This window comes from Suricata suricatta, chromosome 11 (genome assembly GCF_006229205.1).
Source record: "Suricata suricatta isolate VVHF042 chromosome 11, meerkat_22Aug2017_6uvM2_HiC, whole genome shotgun sequence".
Lineage (NCBI taxonomy): Eukaryota > Metazoa > Chordata > Mammalia > Carnivora > Herpestidae > Suricata > Suricata suricatta.
The window spans coordinates 102,976,977-102,998,510 of NC_043710.1; the positions used below are offsets into that span (position 1 = coordinate 102,976,977).

The 21,534-nt window shown below is 45.1% G+C and overlaps 2 protein-coding genes across 16 annotated transcripts; one reads left to right on the forward strand and one right to left on the reverse strand.

The window, feature by feature from the left end:
* The first annotated feature begins 40 nt into the window (after positions 1 to 40).
* Positions 41 to 12,323, forward strand: SDHD (succinate dehydrogenase complex subunit D). 2 transcript variants are annotated; one of them, XM_029957320.1, is made up of 4 exons: positions 41 to 181; positions 4,917 to 5,033; positions 6,158 to 6,302; positions 6,651 to 7,506. In XM_029957320.1, exons 1-4 carry the CDS (start codon positions 130 to 132, stop codon positions 6,724 to 6,726), a joined length of 390 nt encoding a protein of 129 aa, XP_029813180.1. In that variant the 5' UTR covers positions 41 to 129; the 3' UTR covers positions 6,727 to 7,506. The 2 variants fall into 2 exon arrangements, with proteins under 2 accessions (XP_029813180.1, XP_029813179.1); XM_029957319.1 differs by lacking the exon at positions 6,651 to 7,506 and adding an exon at positions 11,373 to 12,323 and having other exon boundaries at positions 51 to 181.
* A 1,133-nt stretch (positions 12,324 to 13,456) lies between these two features.
* On the reverse strand, positions 13,457 to 20,806 carry LOC115272047 (translation initiation factor IF-2-like). Of its 14 annotated transcripts, none has more exons than XM_029915070.1 (6): positions 20,296 to 20,765; positions 16,983 to 17,034; positions 16,774 to 16,894; positions 16,315 to 16,421; positions 15,861 to 16,052; positions 13,457 to 14,061 (listed from the first exon to the last, which is right to left on the reverse strand). In XM_029915070.1, exons 2-6 carry the CDS (start codon positions 16,983 to 16,985, stop codon positions 13,771 to 13,773), a joined length of 714 nt encoding a protein of 237 aa, XP_029770930.1. In that variant the 5' UTR covers positions 16,986 to 17,034; positions 20,296 to 20,765; the 3' UTR covers positions 13,457 to 13,770. The 14 variants fall into 14 exon arrangements, 10 of the variants coding, with proteins under 10 accessions (XP_029770930.1, XP_029770928.1, XP_029770926.1 ...); XM_029915068.1 differs by having other exon boundaries at positions 20,022 to 20,765; XM_029915066.1 differs by adding an exon at positions 20,022 to 20,101 and having other exon boundaries at positions 16,774 to 17,034; positions 20,296 to 20,763.
* Between the last annotated feature and the right edge of the window lie 728 nt (positions 20,807 to 21,534).

Sequence of the window (21,534 nt, forward strand, 5' to 3'; positions counted from 1 at the left end):
CGCGCCAGCTCCTGACTTCCGGTTCAGCGGGCATCTTCCGGTTCCCTGTTTTCTTTCGTTATCGAGCTGGGGGAGTTGTCGAGTGACTGCTTCCGGGTGGCTGGGTGACCTTGAGCCTTCGGGAGAGCGATGGCGAGTCTTTTGAGGCTGAGTGTCCTGTGCGGTGCGCAAGGAGGCCGAGGTGAGGGTCCCGGCAGCTGGAGGCTCTTAGCACAGCCTCCAGCCAGGGAAGGGAGTGCGGCGAGGCTTTGTCTGCGGGCGGCGAGGCCTCTTGAGCGGGGAGTCCCTCCATTCCGGTGGCCGATCTGGCTCCTGTCGAAACCACGGCGACACTGTTGCCTTCGCGCCCAGACGTTCTTCCGAATGCGTATCGCCCCCGCTCTGGGCTGACGTGGGGCTGGGTAATCTGAAAGAGAGCTCCTGGAAGTTGGGTCCTGCTGAGGCTGTTCATAAGAGTTCTCTTTTACCCCCCTCCCCATTCACTGCCCTTAGAATGCACCCACCCTGCGTCGGAAGGTGTGTTAGGCTCGAAGTCCCAATGCCTGGTCTTGCCCATGTACCCTGGCGTTGGTGTAGGGAGTCGGGAGATCAATTCGATAATCCTTCCGCGGGGCATTTGTATTATACCAGACACTCTAGTAAGATTGGGATACTAATTGAATAAAACCTAGTTCCTCCCCTCGAAAAGTTTTCATTTTTATACGGAAAACATGTAAGCATAACTTAAAGCAAAAGCTGTTGCACTCTACGTAAATTATTACGGTAGTCCAGAGGAAGAACATATTAGCTGTATGTTTTGGAAGGGTTACCCTCTTTTGGTTCCTGAAGGAGGTGTGTCCTATTTGAGGCTTGAGGTAAGGAAGGCCACAGGAAGAAGGGCTACAGTTGGAGCTAATGGAATGAGCAAAAGTGATGACGAAGGTGTAGGAATGCGAAGTAGGAGAGTAAACTAGATATTATCAGTGCCTGAAACTGAAGGTGAGGACTGAGAGATAATCTGGAAAGGTGAGCTGGAATTAAATCATGGAAGAACTTGTCTTGATGAGGAGTGTGCATTTACCTGCTATGAAGGGGAACATTGAAAGATTTAATAGAGCTGCAGTTTAAAAAATTTTTTACAGTTTTTATTTATTTGAGAGGAGAGAGAGAGAGAGAGAGAGACAGACAGACAGACAGACAGAGACGGCATGAGCAGGGGAGGGTCAGAGAGAGAGGGAGACACAGAATCTGAAGACAGGCTCCAGGCTCTGAGCTAGCTGTTAGCACAGAGCCTGATGTGGGGCTCGAACCCATGAACCGTGAGATCATGACCTGAGCCGAAGCTGGACGCTTAACTGGCTGAGCCACCCAGGCGCCCCCAGAGATGCAGTTAAAAAAATTTTTTTTAAATGTCTTTATTATTTTATTTTGAGAGACAGAGAGAGAAAGTGAGCAGGGTAGGGGCAGAGAGAGAGAGAGAGTGAGACACAGAATCTGAAGCAGGGTCCAGGCTCTGAGCTGTCAGCACAGAGCCCAATGCAGGGCTCGAACCCATGGATTGTGAGATCACAACCTGAGCTGAAGTCGGACACTTAACCGACTAAGCCCCTCAGGCGCCCCCCAGAGTTGCAGTTTAAGTCGATCACTTGGAGGGTGGGACGCCTGGGTGGCTCATCACTTAAGCGTCTGACTTTGGCTCAGGTCATGATCTCTGGGTTAAGAGTTTGAGTCCTGCCTCTGGCTCTGAGCTGTCAGCTAGCTCAGAGCCTGGAGCCTGTCTTCAGATTCTCTGTTTCCCCCTCTCTTTGCCCCTCCCCCTGCTTGCGCTCGCGCGCGCTCTCTCTCTCTCTCTCTCTCTCTGTCTTTCAAAAATAAACATTAAAAAATCAGTCACTTGGGTAACGTAGATGGCCATTGTAGGAGATGGGACAGGCTAAAACGCACGTAAGGGAGATGAGATAGGACACTGTCGGGAGTAGTACAAAAGCAGATTATTTCAAGAAATGTTAAGGAGATACATCAGTATGATTTGGTGATTGACTGTTTAGGGAGGGAAGTTTTGCATGACTTCTAGTGTTTTGGTTTAGGTTAAGATGGGGCTCCTGGGGGGCTCAGTCAGTTAAATGTCCGCCTTTGGCTCAGGTCACGATTTCACGGATTGTGGGTTCGAGCCCCACGTCGGGTTCTGTGCTGACATCTCAGAGCCTGGAGCCTGCTTCAAATTCTGTGTCTCCCTCTCTCTCTGCCCCTCACTGCCTCAAGCTCTGTTTCTCTCTGTCTCAAAAATAAATAAAACATTTAAAAAAATATTAAAAAAAAAGTGACTGGGATGTCTTTAAATAAAGTGAGGAACAAGCAAATGGAAGACACGTTTGGTTGAGAAAGGAGTTGAAGGGTGCTTTTATTAATTTCTGGCCTGGTGAGTTTGAGGATCATGTAGGATATCTCAGGGGAGAGGCCCAGCAGGCACTTAAACTTCTGAGACTCTGGAGAGAGAGCAGGGGTGCAGATAGAGAATTGGGTGTCATCAGCTTATGCGTAGAATAAGCTGAGTGGATAAAATGGCCAAGGGTCGGCTTAAGATGTGAGGGCGGCAACGGGAAGACGATAGCATGTTGGGGAATCATTTAAGAGTGAATGCAGGAGGAGATTGCACAGGATGTCAGAGAATAAAAGGGAGGACTAGAGGAGAGGAGAGGAGAGGCCCAGTAAGATGGAGATTAAGCAGTATTTGTTGGATGTGACCACATGGAGACCACTGGCAACTTAACAAAGCAGTTTTAGTGCCGATAAAAATAAGTTTACGAGTTGAAGAATGATAGGGAAGTGAGTGGGTGGAGGTGATTTAAGCAACTTTTAAAAAAAATTTGTTTTATGTTTATTTATTTTTGAGAGAAAGAGAGAGACAGCACGAGCAGGGGAAGGGCCAGAGAGAGAGGGAGACACAGAATCCGAAGCAGGCTCCAGGCTCTGAGCTGTCAGCACAGAGCCCGATGCGGGGCTTGAACCCACGGACCATGAGATCATGACCTGAGCCGAAGCCGGACGCTTAACCGACTGAGCCCCCCAGGCGCCCCAGCCAACACTTTAAAGAAGCATAGTTGAAATAGCCAAATTATGGAAGAGCCCAAATATCCACCAACTGATGAATGGGTAAAGAAGCAGTGGCATATATATATACACAAACACAGTGAAATACTCAGCAATGAAAAAGAATGAAATCTTGCCGTTTGCAACAATGTGGATAGAACTGGAGGGTATTATGCTAAGTGAAATAAGTCAGAAAAAGATCTCATATATTTTCACTCATATGTGGATCTTGAGAAACTTAACAGAAGACCACGGGGGAAGGGAAGGGGAAAAAACAGTTAGAAACTGAGAGTCAAACCATAAGAGACTCTTAAATACAGAGAACAAACTGAGGGTTGATGGGTGGGGGGCAGTGGCGGGAGAGGGGAAAACGTGTGGTGGCCACTGAGGCAGGCACTTGTCGGGATGAGCCCTGGGTGTTGGATGTAAGTTATATATCACGGGAATCCATCCCTGAAGCCAAGAGCACACTGTATATTCTGTATATTAGCTAACGTGACAATAAATTATATTAAAAAATTGTATAAATGTTTTATTTGTTTTTGAGAGAGAGAGAGAGAGAGACAGCGTGAGCAGGGGAGGGTCAGAGAGGGAGGGAGACACAGAATCAGAAGACAGACTCCAGGCTCTGAGCTAGCTGGCAGCACAGAGCCTGATGCAGGGCTCGAACCCACGAACCACGAGATCATGACCTGTGCCGAAGCCGGACGCTCAACCGACTGAACCACCCAAGCGCTCCCAATAAGTTATATTTAAAAAAAAAAATAAAGAAGCGTAGTTGGAAATGGCTAATAGGAATGAAAGAAGAGGTGAAAGACACAGGAGAGAAATGACCTTTTATTGAGTAATTATGACATTCTAGGAATTATGCTGAGCACCTTGCATATATTTCTAGTGGAGTATTAGGAAGTAAGTGCTACTATTTTCATTTGACAGATAAGGACATTTAGGCTTAGAGAGGCTGTTCCACTTAATTGCTCATCTCCTCACAGCTAGTGAGTGGTGGAGTTGTGTGAACTTAAGTCTGTTTTTTAACCAAAAGACAGGATCCAAAAGGGGACAGAAGGGGATGGGTTCAGGAGTACAAGTAGAGGGGCACCTGGGTGGCTCTGTCTCTGCCTCTCTCTCACTCTCTCTCAAAAATAAATAAAACTTAAAAAAAAAGTACACGTGGAGAAACTGATCTTGAAAAGGAAGATGGTCACAGATGTACGTCCTAAACTAGACTGAATTCCTTGAGGACAAGGGCTGTCTTCTGTCTCTTGCTCCAGTGAAGAGCACACTCTTACATGTAGTAAGTGTTTGTTGGATGAGTAGATGAATAAATGGAAAGAGAAAGGGGGTATACTTTACTTTTTATTTTTATTTTTTTAAAGTTTATTTTGAGAGTGTGCACCTGAGCAGGTGAAGGGAAGGGGGGAGAGGGGGAGGGGAAGGAGGAGAGGGAGAGGGAGGGGGAGAGGGAGAGGGAGAGAGAGGGGGAGGGAGAGGGAGAAGGAGAGGGAGAGGGAAAAGCCCAAGCAGGCTCCGCACTGCTAGCACAGAGCCCAGTGCAGGGTGATCACGACCTGAGTCAAAATCAAGAGCTGGACCCTCAACCCACTGAGCCACCCAGGCACCCTATAATTTGCTTTTTAAAGTTGGTAAGTGGGAAGCTCTTTTATATAAGTGGTTCATTCAGTCTTTTGTGGCTACTTAGTCTGACTTCACAGCAATCCAGGGAAATGATACTGTCCGCATTTCCCAGATACGTTGTTATCCCGTTTGGGATTATTATTATTATTAGAAAGTCTGATATTCCTGTTAGAGGAGAGATGTTTCTGACCTCCCTTGTGTCTCTTCTGTAGCTCTGTGTCTCCGAATTCCAGTGGTCAGACCTGCTTACGTCTCCGGATTTCTCCAGGACCAACCCGCCCCAGGACGGTGTGGAGCTCGACACATTCACCTGTCACCCAGCCGCCATGGTATGTTGCAGGGTTTTTTTCATTGCTGCTGCTTTTTGGGCTCTTGCCATCTTCATCTTGGCTAATTTTCATGTCTTTGGCAGGACTTGCTCTCTGTGGAGCAGAATTTTTATGTCCACCTCTGTCAGATGAAGACCTGTTCAGGCTGCAGCTTGGGGCAGACAATGCCAGCATAGTTAAATGATGCCATTTACACCGAAAGAGAGCCTTCTGATCTAAGTCTATGAAAATTTCAGTTTTTTGAAAGAAAGGAAATAGCTTTGTAGGAAGAGTCTGTAAAATATAGTCACTCTTATTTATTTAGCTGATAGGAACCAGCTACAAATAATTTGGTAGACAATTTAAAAAGTCACACATATTTACAGCTGTTAACTGACTTGCTTATTTTTATTGAGGTTGATACTAAAAACACATGGCATTTTTTGGGTGAATATTACAGAAAATCTGTAGGTGAATAAGTTATCTGTTATTTCCAGGCTTAACGTCTGGAAGATCTGTATTTTATAGAGATGATGATTCTTAAGTTAATACCGTATGGATAGTTGCATCTGAATTATGAGAAATTAGGCAAGTATAGTTTTTCTGCTTTTTAGAATTATTTTATCTTGGACAAGGTTTTGTTTCTGCATTCCTTTACTTAGTTGATGGGACAGACAAGGACCATAATCCTAATTTGAATTGGCTGGTGTAGTTTCTTTGGGGGGAGGACTTTTAGTATTACCTTCGAATTCTATAGGTTAGAAGGTGTAAATAAAAGAGTAATGTTTTAAATGAATTCTTCATGTGGTATTAACTCATACTTATAAAGTATCCGTTACACTAAAGTCCAAGGTTGGTGGTTCTGCGAAGGTGGGTCATCCATCTTCCCAAACGGGGTCAGTCCTCTAATAAAGGTACGTGGGCGCTGAGACACCTCGTGCTGAAGAGCTTCCTAGAAGGGACATAGGATCTTTCTCAGTTACCTTCTTTATCTTACTCTCTCTACGCTCAGTTAAGTGTCATATACAGACTGTTTGCCAGTCTGTCAGCTGGGTTATTTTGTGGCCGAATGAAATCTCACCGAGTGTGAGAGATGTGTGTTTCCCCCTTCCAACTCTTACGGATCCGGACCCTCCTTCCTGTAGCTGGTTCCAGGGCTGCGTCGCTCCACTGGACTGGCGAGAGGGTGGTCAGCGTTCTGCTCCTGGGCCTCGTTCCAGCTGCGTATTTGAGTCCCAGCTCCGCGATGGACTACTCCTTGGCCGCGGCCCTCACGCTCCACAGTCACTGGCAAGTACAGCGGGCCCTTCGGGGTCCACTGCCCGGTTTGTTTGCTGGGAGCTTGTCCTGTTACTGCATACGCGGGAGAAGTGGGTTGAGGTGCTCAGACCTGTAGACAACTTTAAGGTATTTGTATGCCCAGAGTTGTGTATCTGCCTGCCTGTTCGATGTCCTCACTGCCATGTCTCATAGGCATTTTGAATATAGCGTGTCATAAAACTGAGTTCCTGGTCTTCCCCAGGGCTCTTCCTCTGGCACTTTCACTCTTCTGCTTGTTCATGCCCCAAGCCTGGACATCGTCCTCGGTTCCAGTCCTAGTCCTCTGACTGGTCCTCCTTCTGTCTGTTCCCAACACAGCCGCCCCGGGGATCCTGTTAAAATATTAAGTCAGGTCAAGACACTCTCCTCCTCAGAACGCTTTGCAGCCTCTTAACCTCTCGCGACTACGAGTCAGACTTCGCGTGGTGGTCCGCGTAGTCCAGCGTATTGACAGCCAGTGTCATCTGGCCGCGTCTTCCCGAGCCTCCAGCTCCCTCCCCAGCATTCACACTGGCTTCCATGATGACTCTTGGACCCTCCAGGCCTCAAGGCTCTAGGTTTGCTTCCGCCTGTCACTCCCTTTCTCTAGTGACATGGCTTATTCCTCGTTTGCGGCACGTCTGAACTGTCACGTTCTCAATGCAGGCGTCTCTGACCACGTCTTCACATGAGTGTCCTTCCTGGCGTGCATTATCCGTGCCCCTGCTTTATTGTTCTCAGCAGTGCTTATTACCTCCCACTGTACTGTATCATTTACTTACCATTTTTGTATCTGTCTCCCCTCATTAGAATGAAAGCACAGATACAGAAAATTACAAGAATCCCATTTGTGGCTTAATGAATTGTCATAAGGGTGACGGTGCCCAGGTCAAGCAATAGAACTTTGCCGCCTGCTGCAGCCTTTCTTCCTCGTGTTCCACCTCAGTCAGGGCTGTTCAGAACCCTCCAGCCAGGAACCATTACCCTGGTTTTTATAGTAGTCACTTCCTTACATTTTGCTGTAATTTTACCACCCAGCTGTATATCCTTAGACACTGTAGTTAAGTCTTGCCCTTTTTAAAAAAAGAAAACAGACTTTGGCTGTTTTCGTTTCTTGTTATATATTTAGTGCCTGGGGCAGTACCTGATACGCACTAAGTAAATGTTTGTTGAATGAATGAGTTCCCAGCTTCTATTTATTTTGTCCAGTGTAGTTTGTTAGACTTTCTGAGTTAATGAACCCTCTGAAAAGTTTATAAATAACAGTTGGGATGTTTGAGTTCATTTTATGTTGTTTTGTAAGAAAAACATGATATTGTGGGCAAGGGGAAGCGTTTTTGGGTTGTTAGAACTGACAAGACTTGGGGATATCTTAAATCAATCCTGTTATTTTGCAGATGTGGCAACTAAACTCTGGGGAGGTTAAGTGATTTAGCAGAATGATTTTGTAGATCACGTTACAAGGAATTTTGCTTACCTGGTTTTCTAGGGTTGGTCAGGAGAATTACCCTTTAACCTAGAGACTTTCAAAATACACGATTCCAGTTGCATATGAAATATTAGATCACAAGTACAGGAATGTTTCTCTCATACGTGGTTCTTGGCAGGAGATCCATCGAAATAAATGAAAAGTCAGAATAAGATAATTCTAGAGTAATATATTTTTATTATTTTTAATTTATTTTATTATTCTCCAGTTACCTTACTAATTCCTCCTTCTCTCGCTCGCTCTCTCTCTCTCTCTCTCTCTCTCTCTCTCTCTCACTCTCTCTCACACACACACACACACACACACACACACACACACACACACGGTGACTTAGAAGAGTTGCCGTGACTGTGCACTAATTCCCCAGCACCCGTTCTTCTCTAACCCACAGTAACTGGGCTTCTATCCTAACTACGTAACTGAAGTCACTCTTACCGCCGTCCCCCAAAACCTTCAGTTTTCCAAATCCGGCTGTCTGTCCTCAGTCCTCCTTTTCCTTGAGCTCTCAGCACCATTCAATTTAATCTTCCATCCCCTCCTTGAATAATTTTCTTTGGCTTTGTAGACCCTGTGCTCACCGTTTTCCTCCACCCACCAGCGGCACCTTCTAGTCTCTGATGTCAGCTTCTCCCCTTGTCTGACTTCCTGAACGAGAAAGCCCTGAATCCTGGGCTCAGTCTTCCTTCTTTATTTCTCTAATTTCCTGAGGCGAGCCTAGATCTGGCCCCTTTTCCTAACCTGCGGTCCTGCGATTCCACCTGTCTAACCAGCGGAGTCCATTTGAATGTGTAGCAGTCACCCCAAGTTTAACATCGCCGAAAGCCACTCTTCCCTGCCCCCCAAAGCTCTCCTGATTTCCCTTCAAGGCTGCCTGCTCTCCTGTTCTTCCCTAACTCAATTAAATCGTAGTTGCTCAAGCCAAAAATCCTTGGAGTTATTCTAGATATTTCTTTTTTTCTTATCCCAAATTCAGTCCATCACCTCTTTCTGTTTGTTCCCTGCTCAAAACGTAGCCTGCCTGAATGTCACCTCACACCATCTCCCCCGTCACCAGCCTGGGCTAAGCCAGCGGTCTTGCTGAAGCTACTTTATTCGCCTCCTAACCGGTTTGGTTTCTGTTCTCGCCCCTCCTCTGCTGCCTGCACTGTCTCTTCACCACACCGCAGCCAAGGTGATCTTTTTTAAAAGTAAAATTACATTTATTTATAGAAGTTACACAGATGGCTCATAAGCACATGAAAAAATACTCAACACCATTTCCTGTTAGAGAAACGAAGATCAAAACCACAGCAAGCTGCCACTTCGTACTTACTAGGATGGCTCTCATCAGAAAGGTGGGCGGTAACAAGTGTTTCAAGGACATGGAGGAGTCGGGAGTCCTCCTGTGGCTCTGCTGGGAATGTAAGAAGTCGCAGCCACTTTAGAAGACAGTTTAGTCAGTTCTAACAAAAGTTAGTTACCGTACAACTCATTGATTCCACTTTTATGTGTATATACCTCAAAAGGGAAAACACGTCTTCACACAAAAACTTGAATAGTAATATTCATACAGTGTAATTTACAGTAGCCCAAAAGGGAAAACAGTCCAAGTGCACGCCACAACGTGATGAACCTTGAAAATGTGAAGTGAAAGAGGTTTGACACAAAAGGCCATGTGGTGTCTGATTTCATTTATATAAAACGTACGCTGTAGGCAAGTCCGCAGAAGCAGAAAACAAGTTAGTGGTTGACTAATGAGCTAATGGAGACAGGGTTTATTTTTGGGGTGACAAAAATGTGGAATTAAATAGTGATGATTGTAAGATTTAATAGATGGAGGCAGCGATGGGAGGAAAGAAAGAGACCAGGTTATGGAGCCAAGAAAGCCTTTATTGGGATCTGCGATTCCCGGGTGAGGTCCCATGACCCCGGGAGTGGGGAGTCAGGGAAGTCGCGCCTGATAGGTGACGGGCGGGGGGTTTTATGGGTGAGGGGGTTCTGGGTTTGACCTTGGGAGGGCAGATTATCAAATAAGGGCCTTTCAGGGGCGTGGCGGGATGGAATAGGTTGCCTCCTCTGTCAGGGTGATGGGAAGCTGGAGCTTCATGATTGGCTGTTTCCAAACTGGCGCGGGACATCCCAGGTCTGCAGGGGAGGGGCGGGGGTCGTCTGTGCACGTGTTCTCCTCCAGCCCCCCGAGAAATGGCCGCTCGGTCGCCACCTTAAGGGGACTCGTACCGTGATGTTGCACAACTTTGTGAGTACACCAAAAACCACTCAAGTGTACGCTTTAAAACGGGTTAATTGTACGGGGCGTGCCTGGCTGGCGCCTGGCTGGGACCTGGGTCCTTGACGTCCGGGGCGTGAGTCCCAGCTCCACGTTGGGCGTAGTGCTTACTTTAAAAGAAGGTGCTGGGGGCCCCTGGGGGCTCAGTCACTTAAGCGTCCGACTTCAGCTCAGGTCATGATCTCAAGGTTTGTGAGTTCAAGCCCTGCCTTGGGCTCTGCGCTGACCGCTTGGAGCCTGGAGCTGCTTTGGAATTTGTGTCTTCCTCTCTCTCTGCCCCTCCCCTGCTCGTGCTCTGTTTCTCTCAAAAAAAAAAAAAAAGTGTTTATTTTATGGTATGTGAACTACATCTCACTAAAGCTGTTTCTAAAAAGTCAATTTTAGGTTACTCCCTACTTAAAATACATCTGTTGTTTCCCGTTATATTTCACATGAAATGCAAACTTTTTTTTTTTTAATTTTCACTTTAAATCTTTATACCCAATGTGAGGCTCGAACTCACAACCCTGAGATTAAGAATCATGTCCTTCATGGACTGAGCCACCCAGGCACCACTGAAATACAAACTTTTATCATGACCTTCAAGGCCCTGTGTGGTCTGCCCTTCTCTTATGATCTCTGTGTCCTCTAGCCACACTCTTCTTTTTCCTAATCTTCAGAGATGCCAAGGTCATTGTCACTTCTGTTTGGAATGTTCTTCTTACTTGGGTCATCCTTTCTAAATACTTCCTCAGAGCACACATGTATTTTTTTCCTCCTTCACTAGAATCTGTTGCATAAAGACAGGGATGCTGTTCTATTTGCTGTTCTTTCAACATCTGTAACAGGTTCTGGCACATACCATCTGCTTCATAAGTTATTTTTAATGAATGAAAAACTCTATAAAGCATTTGTTTTAAAGTTTATTCATTTATTTATTTATTATTTATTTTTTTTACTAATCTCTACACCCAGTGTGGGGCTTGAACTCACAACCCTGTGATCAAAGAGCCACATGCTTCTCTGACTGAGCCAGGCAGATGCCCCTGGAGCATTTGTTTTAATTAAACAACAACCACCGAGATTTTATATATAGACTGGAATTAACTGCTGTCTTTGAGAGAAGTAACTCTGGAAAATCGAATCTGAAAAATAGTGTCTCTATTATATTATTGGGAAACTCTTGATTCCTTCATTTTGGTTTTTGATTCTTGTGACCCGGATTGTACTTTGAACCTGATAATTATTGTTTCCAGTCAGGTTAGCTGTTTGGTCTTCTGACTTTACCTGTGATTTTTCTTTTCTACTATTATTTTTTTTCCTTTAGGGGCCTTGGACAGGTGGTTACTGACTATGTTCACGGAGATGCTTTGCAGAAGACTGCCAAGGTGGGCGTTTTGGCCCTGTCCGCTTTAACCTTCGCTGGGCTGTGTTACTTCAACTATCACGACGTGGGCATCTGCAGAGCTGTTGCCATGCTCTGGCAGCTCTGAGCTTTCTGACTTCCTCCTGCGCGAACCGGTTGTGCAGCTCTTTGCCTCTGCCCTGTCCTGCCGCTCAGCTCGCGATAGCAGGAGATCACAGATGAGTCCACTGGGGAGACACAGCTCTTCTGACCGCCTGGTGGTTTTCAGGATTTAGTCTTTGAGGAAAAGGTTCAAGAGTAATTGTATCCAAAAAATTTGGGGACTGAGTTCCTCATTCTGGTCCATTTCTGGGGTTGTCTCCCAGCTTCACACAAGACTCAGCATAACTAGACATTACACATGAGCTTTTGCCTGTTAGCTTTTCAGATTCTTAAAGGGAATTCAGCTTTATTGATAATCTATCAATACCTGATCAAGTGTCTGTGTTTGTCCTGGGAATGATGGAAAAGGGAAAGACTGTTAATTCACATGGAAAGATTTTCCAGAAAATCAGTCCGTGTTTAATTTTTGGAACCAGTTATTGATGGTTACATGTCCTAGGGAAACTTTAAAGTTAGGAGACACGAGACACTGCTTCCTGACATTACTTATTTCTGAGACCTGCCAAGGGGAGCCTGGACAGCTTCTGAGTGTAGAAAAATTCCGGGTGGGGAAGAGGCCCCGTAGTAGATGTGTCAAAATATCACAGATGCTGCACTGAGACTCAATCCTCAAATGTGTTTATTTTACTTGTTCTAATGATGTTCTACAAATATAAAACTACGTAATAAATTGTTATTTTCCCACTGTAGGAATCTCTAATGTGAAAATGTATTCTATGGAAATAAAGGTTTTTTTTTTAAAGAATAAAATGCTGTATAATAAAAATGTATTCTAGTCTTTTATGTATTGACTGTCCCTAGTATTATTCAGTAGAACTTGGTGTCTTTTGCATATATTTCACTAAAATAGGACTACTTAAGTTTCCTTCTAGGGCTTAGCAGTTAGGTAAATTACAAAGTACTATAATACAAAAAAGACTCACATGTAGTAGGCAGAAATTCACGGAGTATGAGTAGCTTGGTATAAGAGTATTACATATATCTGACCTTCAAACAGCAGTTGAATGGGTCCACTTATATGTGGATTTTTTATATATATACAGTATAGTACTGTAAATATATTTCTTCTTTGGGATTTTTATATTTTTTCTCTCACTTTATTATAATAATACAGCATATAAATCATATAACATAAAAAATATGTGCTGATTAACTGTTTACGTAATCAGTAGGACTTTCAGTCACCAGTAGGCTATTAGTAGGTCAGTTTTGGGGGAGTCACACAGGTATTCGTGTAAGACGTCAGCGCCCTGAACGCCCACGTCATTTAAGGGTCAGCTGTAGTAGGAATTAGAATGATGTCCAGACCGTGATGCTCTGCAATGCCAGCCCTTGGCATTTAGCGTGTATTCTGTACGCAGTCAGTTTGGCCTGAGGGTGAGCGTAAGGCATGATGGTTTATTTCTCTTGGCAACACAGTGGAGCTGGGACTTGGCGCGGCCCCCCCCCCCCCCAGGACCTCACGGGGCAGCTGGCTAGCGGGTGAGCGTGTTCACGAATGTCTGTGCCAGGGTTACAGGTGAGCTCCCCGCAATGTGCTCACAGCCTCGGCGGAGACTCCCGTGTACATTATGGGTTTAGGAAGAGGCGATTCATTCTGTTTGGGGGTCACTTAAAGGTTTGAAAGGGCACGGTGCCTGAATAGCAGCGTTTCACCAAGGAGTGTTGATGGAGGACCAGGGAGAAATAAAATACAGTAATATTATTCCTGATAAAATAGTAATACAGCTAACAATGTTTAGAACTGGGGTTCTTGGGGCGCCTGGGGGGCTCAGTCAGCTGCTCGTCCGACTTTGGCTCAGGTCGTGATCTCACGGTTTGTGCATTTGAGCCTTGCACTGGGTTCTCTGCTGTCAGCGCCCGCTTTGGATCTTCTGCCCCCATCTCTCTCTATCCCTGTCCATTCTTGCGTGAGTTCTTTTTTTCTCAAAAATAAGTAGACATTAAAAAAAAATTTCTGGTTCATGATGATCATAAAAAGCAGACTGACCTTTAGTCATTTTTATCATTGGCCTTAAAGTCTCTGTAGACAATGGTTCCCCCTTCCTGCCATTCCTCTCTTCCCCAGCCCCCGGAACACCGGGGCTGTCAGCTAGAGGGGAGGGCAGGAACTGGGCAGAGTGGGGGGCCCCGCGGCTGTCACCAACACCGGCAGACCGCAGGTTGGGTCTGGAGAGGCGTCTAGTGCTAACAGGCTTCATTCGATGGCGAGGGAGAAGTCGGAGCTCAGGCCGGCGGGCTGCTGCCTGCCCGAGGTCCCAGCTGAGCTGATGGGCGGAAGGGCCCTGGCTGCGGGGGCCGCTGGCTCAGCAGGGGAAAGTGAGGCAGGGCTTCTCGCTGGAGGGTTCTGAGGGTCAGCAGGCCTGGCCAGAACTGGGCTTCCGAGAGACCCGGGCTGGCGTGCGCAAGGTTGATAAGCCAGAGGCAGAAGACGTGTGAGAGGATGGAGGCAGGAAGGACCGGGACGTACGAGTCCGTGTGGAAGGTACTGGAGAAATGAAATTCAACACTCACCTGACAGGTCCTGAGTACCTCATGAAACTGGCACTGTGACAGGCAGTGTGGATAAAAAGGGAAGTCCTCTCACCTTAAAAGGGGTTCATAGTCTAATCAGGACACCAGATAAGTGGGGGCAGGACGCTGTGTCAGCACAACAACAGGTACAGCAGCAGGGATACAACAAAGGGCGCACTAGGAGTTCGCCTGCAAGTTTTCTGGAAGAGTCTTGACCTGCTTTCTGAGCGATGCGGAGCTGACAGGTGGCCAGGGAGCAGGGGTGAGGCATGAGGACGTCTAGAAGGTGGATCAAGCAGACATGCACGCGAGCTGGGGAGGGGCAGAGAGAGAGAGAGAGAGAGAGAGAGAGAGAGAGAGACGGGGAGGGACGCAGGGGATCCAAAGCAGGCTCTGTGCAGAGAGCCCGATGCGGGGCTCGAACTCAGGAGCCATGAGATCATGACCTGAGCTGAAGTCGGACACTTACCTGACTGAGCCACTCAGGCGCCCTGGCCAGATGTTTATTTTAAGTAGGTTTTGCTGGCAGCTGTGTGAAGTATGCATTTTGCAGGAGGTAAGTATGAAACATTAGGTTATTTCAGTGATGCCGAAAAGAAATGATGATAGGCAGTAGCAGCCAGAATGAAGAAGGGAACACATTTAAGAGAGATTTAGAACTTAGAATCAGTAAGTTATACCGGGCTGTGGAGGATCAAGAGAAGAGGGAGGGGATGCTAATTTCCTTGTTGAAAATAAGTGGATGGGAAGTGGTCATTAATTTCTGGAGGAAAATTAGATACAATAGTGGAGGGCTAGGTCACAACCAAAGTTTGGTATATCCAGGAAGAATTTACAGACCTCTTTTTTTTTCCTTAATATTTTTTTTCAGTAATCTGTACGCTCGATGTGGGGCTTGAACTCACAACCCTGAGATGAAGAGTCAAATGCTCTTCTAAGTGAGCCAGCCAGGCACCCCAGGTTTCATAGACCTCTATTTTTGGCAATATGGCAGGCTAAATTTTAGAAATTATTTTGCTATGATGAACCTAAGAATGTTAACAAGAACACCTTTTATTTTATTAAAAAATTTTTTTTGATGTTTATTTATTTTTGAGGGAGAGACAGAGCTTGAGAGGTGGAGAGGTACAGAGAGAGGGAGATATAGAATCTGAAACAGGCTCCAAGCTGTGAGCTGTCAGCACAGAGCCTGATGTGGGGCTTGAACACATGAACCATGAGCTCATGGCCTGAGACAAAGTCGACACTTAACAGACTGAGCCACCCAGGTGCCCCACAAGGAGAACACCTTTTAAAACATGATTAGCTTGGGGTGCCTGGGTGGCTCAGTCGGTTAAGCGTTTGACTTCGGCTCAGGTCATGATCTCACGGTTTGTGGGTTCAAGCCTCGGGTCGGGCTCTGTGCTGACAGCTCGGAGGCTGGAGCCTGCTTCAGATTCTGTGTCTCCCTCTCTCTCTGACCCTCCCCTGCTCATGCTGTCTCTCTCTCAAAGATAAATAAAAAAAGATTAAAAAAAAAAAAAGACATGATTAGCTCGCCAAAGGAAGTGCGCTCAGGCCCGAACAAAGTCTGCATGCAGTAAGGAGGCGGGCTAATGCTGCCGACCTCCTTCGCCCTGGGGTCATTTACTCATGTCAGGTGGCCTAGAGAAGGCAACAAGGAGGCCAGGAGCAAAGCTCTGCGCTCAAATTGGAGTTTGATTGGAGACTCCCTAAAACCAGCCACGATGAAGAGTTTTACCCTCAAAATAAGAGTGAATTACAGGATTTTACCTCAAAAGGCAGAGAGCAGAGAAACTTGTCTGACTTGCTGTTTTCTGATGGGGGGACAACGTATCTCTGAGAGCGGTGGCCCAGGGCCAGCCCTTCTGCCAGTTGGTGGCCTGAGTTCATCCAGTGGGCGTGTTTAGAAAGACTGCATGCTGCTAATACAACATGTACTTGGGTTGGTAGTTCCGCAGATGCCTGGTAGGAAGTAAACACATTTTCACTGGAGGAAGGTTTCTCCCAACACAAGCCTCAGAAATTCCCACCAAGTTCTAATGAATGTGAACTTCCCGCCAATGATCACAATCTATGCAGGAAACAGCCTGAACAAGAATCGGCACAGGTAAAACAGAAACCTAACCACAAAGAATTCGGACCCTGGCAATAATTTTTCAGACACAGTATAAACAAAATGAGACGTGAGTCTGAGTACAAATTAGTTTGGAGAAAGTGACCCTACACCTGATGTTTCCGGTCCATAGAATCTTGGGAGTAGATGTCTGCTTAGGAAAGTCGTCTGTTCCTCTAGCATCTTTATAGGTGGATGTCGGTCCGTCCTCAGCGGGGCTAGAAATCACAGTGGTGAGATCCTAAGCACTTTTCCACCACAGCGGGAAGCATGTATCCATGCCTGTGGGCCTCAAGCTTAAGACCTCTATGTGAGGGGGGCACCTGGATGGCTCAGTCGGTTAAGCATCCAGCTTCGGCTCAGGTCATGATCTTACGGTTTGTGGGTTCGAGCCCCGTGTCAGGCTCTGTGCTGACAGCTAGCTCAGATCCTGGAGCCTACTTCAGATTCTGTGCCTTGCTCTCTCTCTGGCCCTCCCCTGCTCGAGCTGTCTCTCTCTGTCTCTCAAAAATAAACAAAAAACATTAAAAAAAATTTTTTTTAAAGACCTCCGTGTGAGGTTCAAAGTACCTGAAATGGTCGCTTCCAGTGTGGTTCCAAGGCTGACTTTTATTGGTATCTCTTCTAATAAGTCTGGTTTCCTAGCTGTATATGCTGGTGGTGGTGGTAGAGGCACAAAATGTATGATGATCTGCGTTTCAGAAAAAATAGCTGTTGTGTTGGGCATACAGACTGCATACATGAGATTCACTTTTTAAAAAAAGTAAGTTACAACCTACCATGGATGGAATCTGCTAGGGAATGGATCAAGCCCAGCCTCATGGGGTCTTTCTATAACAATTTCATAGGAGAGTTTATGGAGATTTTTAAAATGTAAATTACAGTGTTATTAGACCTAGACATAGAACTCAGGAAAGTTTCAGTCTAACCAGAAAAGATAGAAACTATTATTTAAAAGTACCCAAAAGGTTAGGATTGTGGTCAGCTGACTTAAATCCATTTGTAAATGTTCAAATGGTCTTTAAAGTGGTGATTTCTTCATATGTTCTCTAGGTTATAATTAAAATGAGTAAAATTGTGTCACTTGTTGAGCCTCCTAGGTAAGAATGACTAATATTTTTGTACAGGTTGAACCAATTTGTCCTGTAATTTGGGTTATAACTATCATTATTCTTTTCAGCATAAATATTATCAGCCTGGAGGTAGTTTGAGATCATTACCAAATGATACAAACCAGACTTGACAAAGCAAATGTCTTTCCTCTTATCCACCACCCCCCCCGCCCTCACACTCACAGTGAGGACAGTGTTAACTTTAGTCCTTGTTATACAGAAATCAGATTGAACAACTGTCTTTATAATATACTGGTAATGGTTAGAAAGGGATCTTTTTATGGTACTAAGCTTTATGGTATTAACTTCAGTATGGACTTTATTCATAATAAAGGAAGTTTTCTTCAGGTGTTGTCAATAAGAATATAATTTCTTTGCAATTTTTGTTTGAATTGTCTGAGGAGGTCAGAAAATTCTGTTGATTGCGCAGTCAATGCTGAAATTTCCAGCTCGAAATGCTGATCCATAGACAGTCTGAACATTAATCCTTAATTTTTCAGCAGGAATGGGATGTTGGTTGCAAAAAATTCCAAGAAAGAATATTTCAGAAGGTACAGCATGTTTAGCACAAGGTATACCTTGATTCTGCCTAAGTTATGAGTCATCATCGAAGGGTAATCTATCAGGGCTGCCCGGGGTAACTGCAGTCACATCAGGACTGGGTGTACTCAGAGTTTGACACATGGTGAATGATACTAAGATTACTCTTTACCAGGGAGGGAAAGGAAGGCAGCTAGATGTTGACGGGAGCAGCATTTAATAATTATAAAGGAAGCAGGGGCGCCTGGATGGCTCAGTTGGTAAAGTGTCTAACTTCGTCTCAGGTCATGATCTCAGGGTTCGTGAGTTCCAGTCCTGTGTCAGAGCCTGGAGTCTGCTTTGGATTCTGTTTCCTTTTCTCTCTGGCCTTGCCCCACTCACTCTCTCTCTCTCAAAAATAAACATTAAAAAAATAATAATTATAAGGGAAGCAGACAATGAAATATTATAGAAGGTAATGAGCTGATATGATTCCTATTTTCAAGTAAGCATCACTAAAGCAATCCTGCCTTTCATGTACAGTAAGAAGGGCTTAGCATATTTAGGAAGACCCAAAGTGAGATATTATTATAAGAAAGGTTATGAAAGAAGGAAAGAAAGAAACGCCTGATGGACATGTGTATCCCTTGGGCAGAGCTCTGGGGCATTTTAAGTTCAGGGCATGTGGAGCTTTAGCTGATCAAGATATGAGGAGCCACCAGGGGGCTCAATCCATTAAGTGTCTGTTGATTTTGGCTCAGGTCATGATCTCATGGTTCGTGAGTTTGAGCCCCGTGTTGGGCTCTGTGCTGACAGCATGGAACCTGCTTGGGATTCTGCTTCTCCTCACTGCTCATGCGTACTCTCTCTCTCTCTTTCTCTCTTAGATTAGATAGACATTAAAAAAAAGATATGAGGAATACCAAGCATTCCTCATTGTTTTAGTATTTCTCCTTTCATCAAGAAAATGATAACCACCTGGGATAGTCCCAAGAACACTTACATATAAAGACTTCTTAATAATTCTGTTATCCTGAATGTAAGCCTTGTGTTTAAGGAGTGAAAATTGTTAGAGAAAATTGGTTGGTTATAGTCATAAGTCACAGATGTTTAAGTGCAAGGAGACATCTTGCTTTATAGTGATATGTACACACAACAGAAAGTTTTCTTAGAAGTGAGAAACTTTCCTCAGACTGATTCAAGAGAATGAAAAAGGCACACAAAGTATAAAGATCAATCTTCTTCTTTACTACTAATACGTCTTCCTATGTATATGGTTACACATGTGCAAATACACAAATAGGTAACAGATTTAAAGCTTTTGTCTTTAGCTTGAAAATGGAATTAATCACCGTGTTAGGCAACCACATACATTATTGAATTTTATTCCTTAGTAAACAGTGGAAATTCCTTTGATACATAGACAAAACATGGCCATTTGTTTTCCAAGTTATATATTCTTTTATTGCATCTACTCTATCTACTATAGTTTTGATTATCCATATTAGTTACTTTAGTTAATCTTTAACCACAGCAGTAAGTATCTATTTCCTTACAGACAGAAAACCAGAGGGCAGATGACTAAGAGCTAATGTACAGAGTACCTCAATAAACACTAACATCACCCAAGGGCACAGGGGTATATATTTTTTTAATTGTTAAAATGTTTTTTTTATATTTGAGAGTCAGACAGAGAGCAAGCAGGGGAGGGACAGAGAGAGAAGGAGACGCAGAATCCAAAGCAGGCTTCAGGCTCTGAGCCGTCAGCACAGAACCCGACGTGGGGCTCCAACCCACGAACCATGAGATCATGACCCTGACCTGAAGCTGGACACTTAACCAACTGAGCCACCAAGCCACCCCCATAAAAACTATATTTAAAGATTGACCTTATTCTTTAGTACTTCATGCCTTAATGGTTTGGACTGGTTTTTGGGCTAACATAGCTCATTAAGGAAGTGTGCATAACTCAGCCAAGATCAGAGAGTTGGCACATCTGTCTTGACGTAGTCTAACACTCCAAGCAATGTGACTTAAAGAAATAATTTTAGTAGAATATTCTTTATTGTTTTAAGTTTTTCTCCCAAAGTACAAACATTGTTAAGAACGTTTAACCTTACAGTTCAGATGTGTAAGTTAAGATGTATTTCTACATTTTAATTAAAAACAGTGCATGCAGGCACTTACCATTTTAATTTAATTTGGTTACATAGTTTTCTTTCAGTCACGCAGAAGATACCTCCTTATTTAAATGGCTCTTCTCCCTTCTGGAAATGTAAGTCAGCACTTTCACAAAGTGGACTTCAGGATCAGCATCATGGCTGTGAAATCGCTTTCTGGGAGACCCCTCAGAAGGATGCAAAAGCAAAAGAACTGACTCCCCAAGTTAAATTCATATTTATTACAATTTAGAAATCTTTAGAATCTTTAGAAATCTACAGTTCAGATGCGTTTTACTTACCCGGCTGGATTGTGGCGCTTTTAAGGGCCGGGATCATGTCTCAGCTGCCTCTGTATTGGCAGCCCTGGGAGGAACACACTTCCTCGCCCGTGCTAAGTAGACAGGAGAAAAGTTGTTGAATGAACGAAGGACCCGTGGCTTCCGTGGCCCGTTGTCCACCAGCAGGTGAGCAGATGGTCCTGTGTTACACACAGAACAGAAGCGTGGTGTGGCTGGCGAACCATACACAGACGCTCAACAAAAATGTGACCGCGTAAATAAATATTTTTTGGCAGGGACAGCTGCTTCTGACAAACACACACACACACACACACACGCACACACACACACAGACACACGACATTAAAACAAAACAAGGAAGCTAGACATCATGGCCAAAGAGTGCAGAAAGGTGAAATGGTGTGCGCCCAGCTCTTAATTTATAAAAATGACTGCGTGGAAATATGGAGAAGTCGTTGCCACCGAAAGAGGTGTTGCCCTAGAAGGGAAAGAACTGCCACCCGCGCAGGGCCGCAGGGGGAAGCCCCAGCTCAGTCCGGAGACGCAGCAGGGCACGCACGGGGCACAGCCTTTGTTACACTTCCTAAGGAAAGGCAAGGCCCAGAAAGACCAGCAGTTGAATACTGTCATTTGAGTAATTTCAGGGGGCCATGGGGCACAGGCCACTTCTGCGGGTCTGGTTTCTGACCCTGGGCTGATTCAGGGCAGGGGAAGTCCTGGCCCGTGTGTGAGAGGTAGACACAGGAGGCGTCTGGGGACGTGGGCTTGGGTTAGGTTCGTTTAGAGTTACAGGGGACTCATCCGAAAGTTGTTCACTGTCTTGGGAATTAGCTAACCTTGAAGGGTAGTCTCTTCTCGGCCAGCAAGGCTGCCCAGAGATGTCAAAACATCGTAAAATACAGAAAAATTTAAAAAGGATCAGTAGGGCACCTGGGCGGTTCATTCGGTTTGAGCATCTGACCTGGGCTCAGGTCACAGTCTCAAGGTTCACGAGTTTGGACACGACCCTGACAGTGTGGAGTTGGGATTCTCTCTCTTCTCTCTCTGCTTCTCTCCCACCTGCACTCTCTCTCTCTGTCCCTCTCAAAATAAATAAATAAACTTGGAAAAAGGATTAGTATATGAGGCTCAGGAGCTATAAGAAATATGATGGCAAAGAGGCATATGACTGGAATTTTTACTTCCGCCCGTTTACGCAGGGCCACTTCCGGTATTGTATAAAATCTGGGTATTAACGTG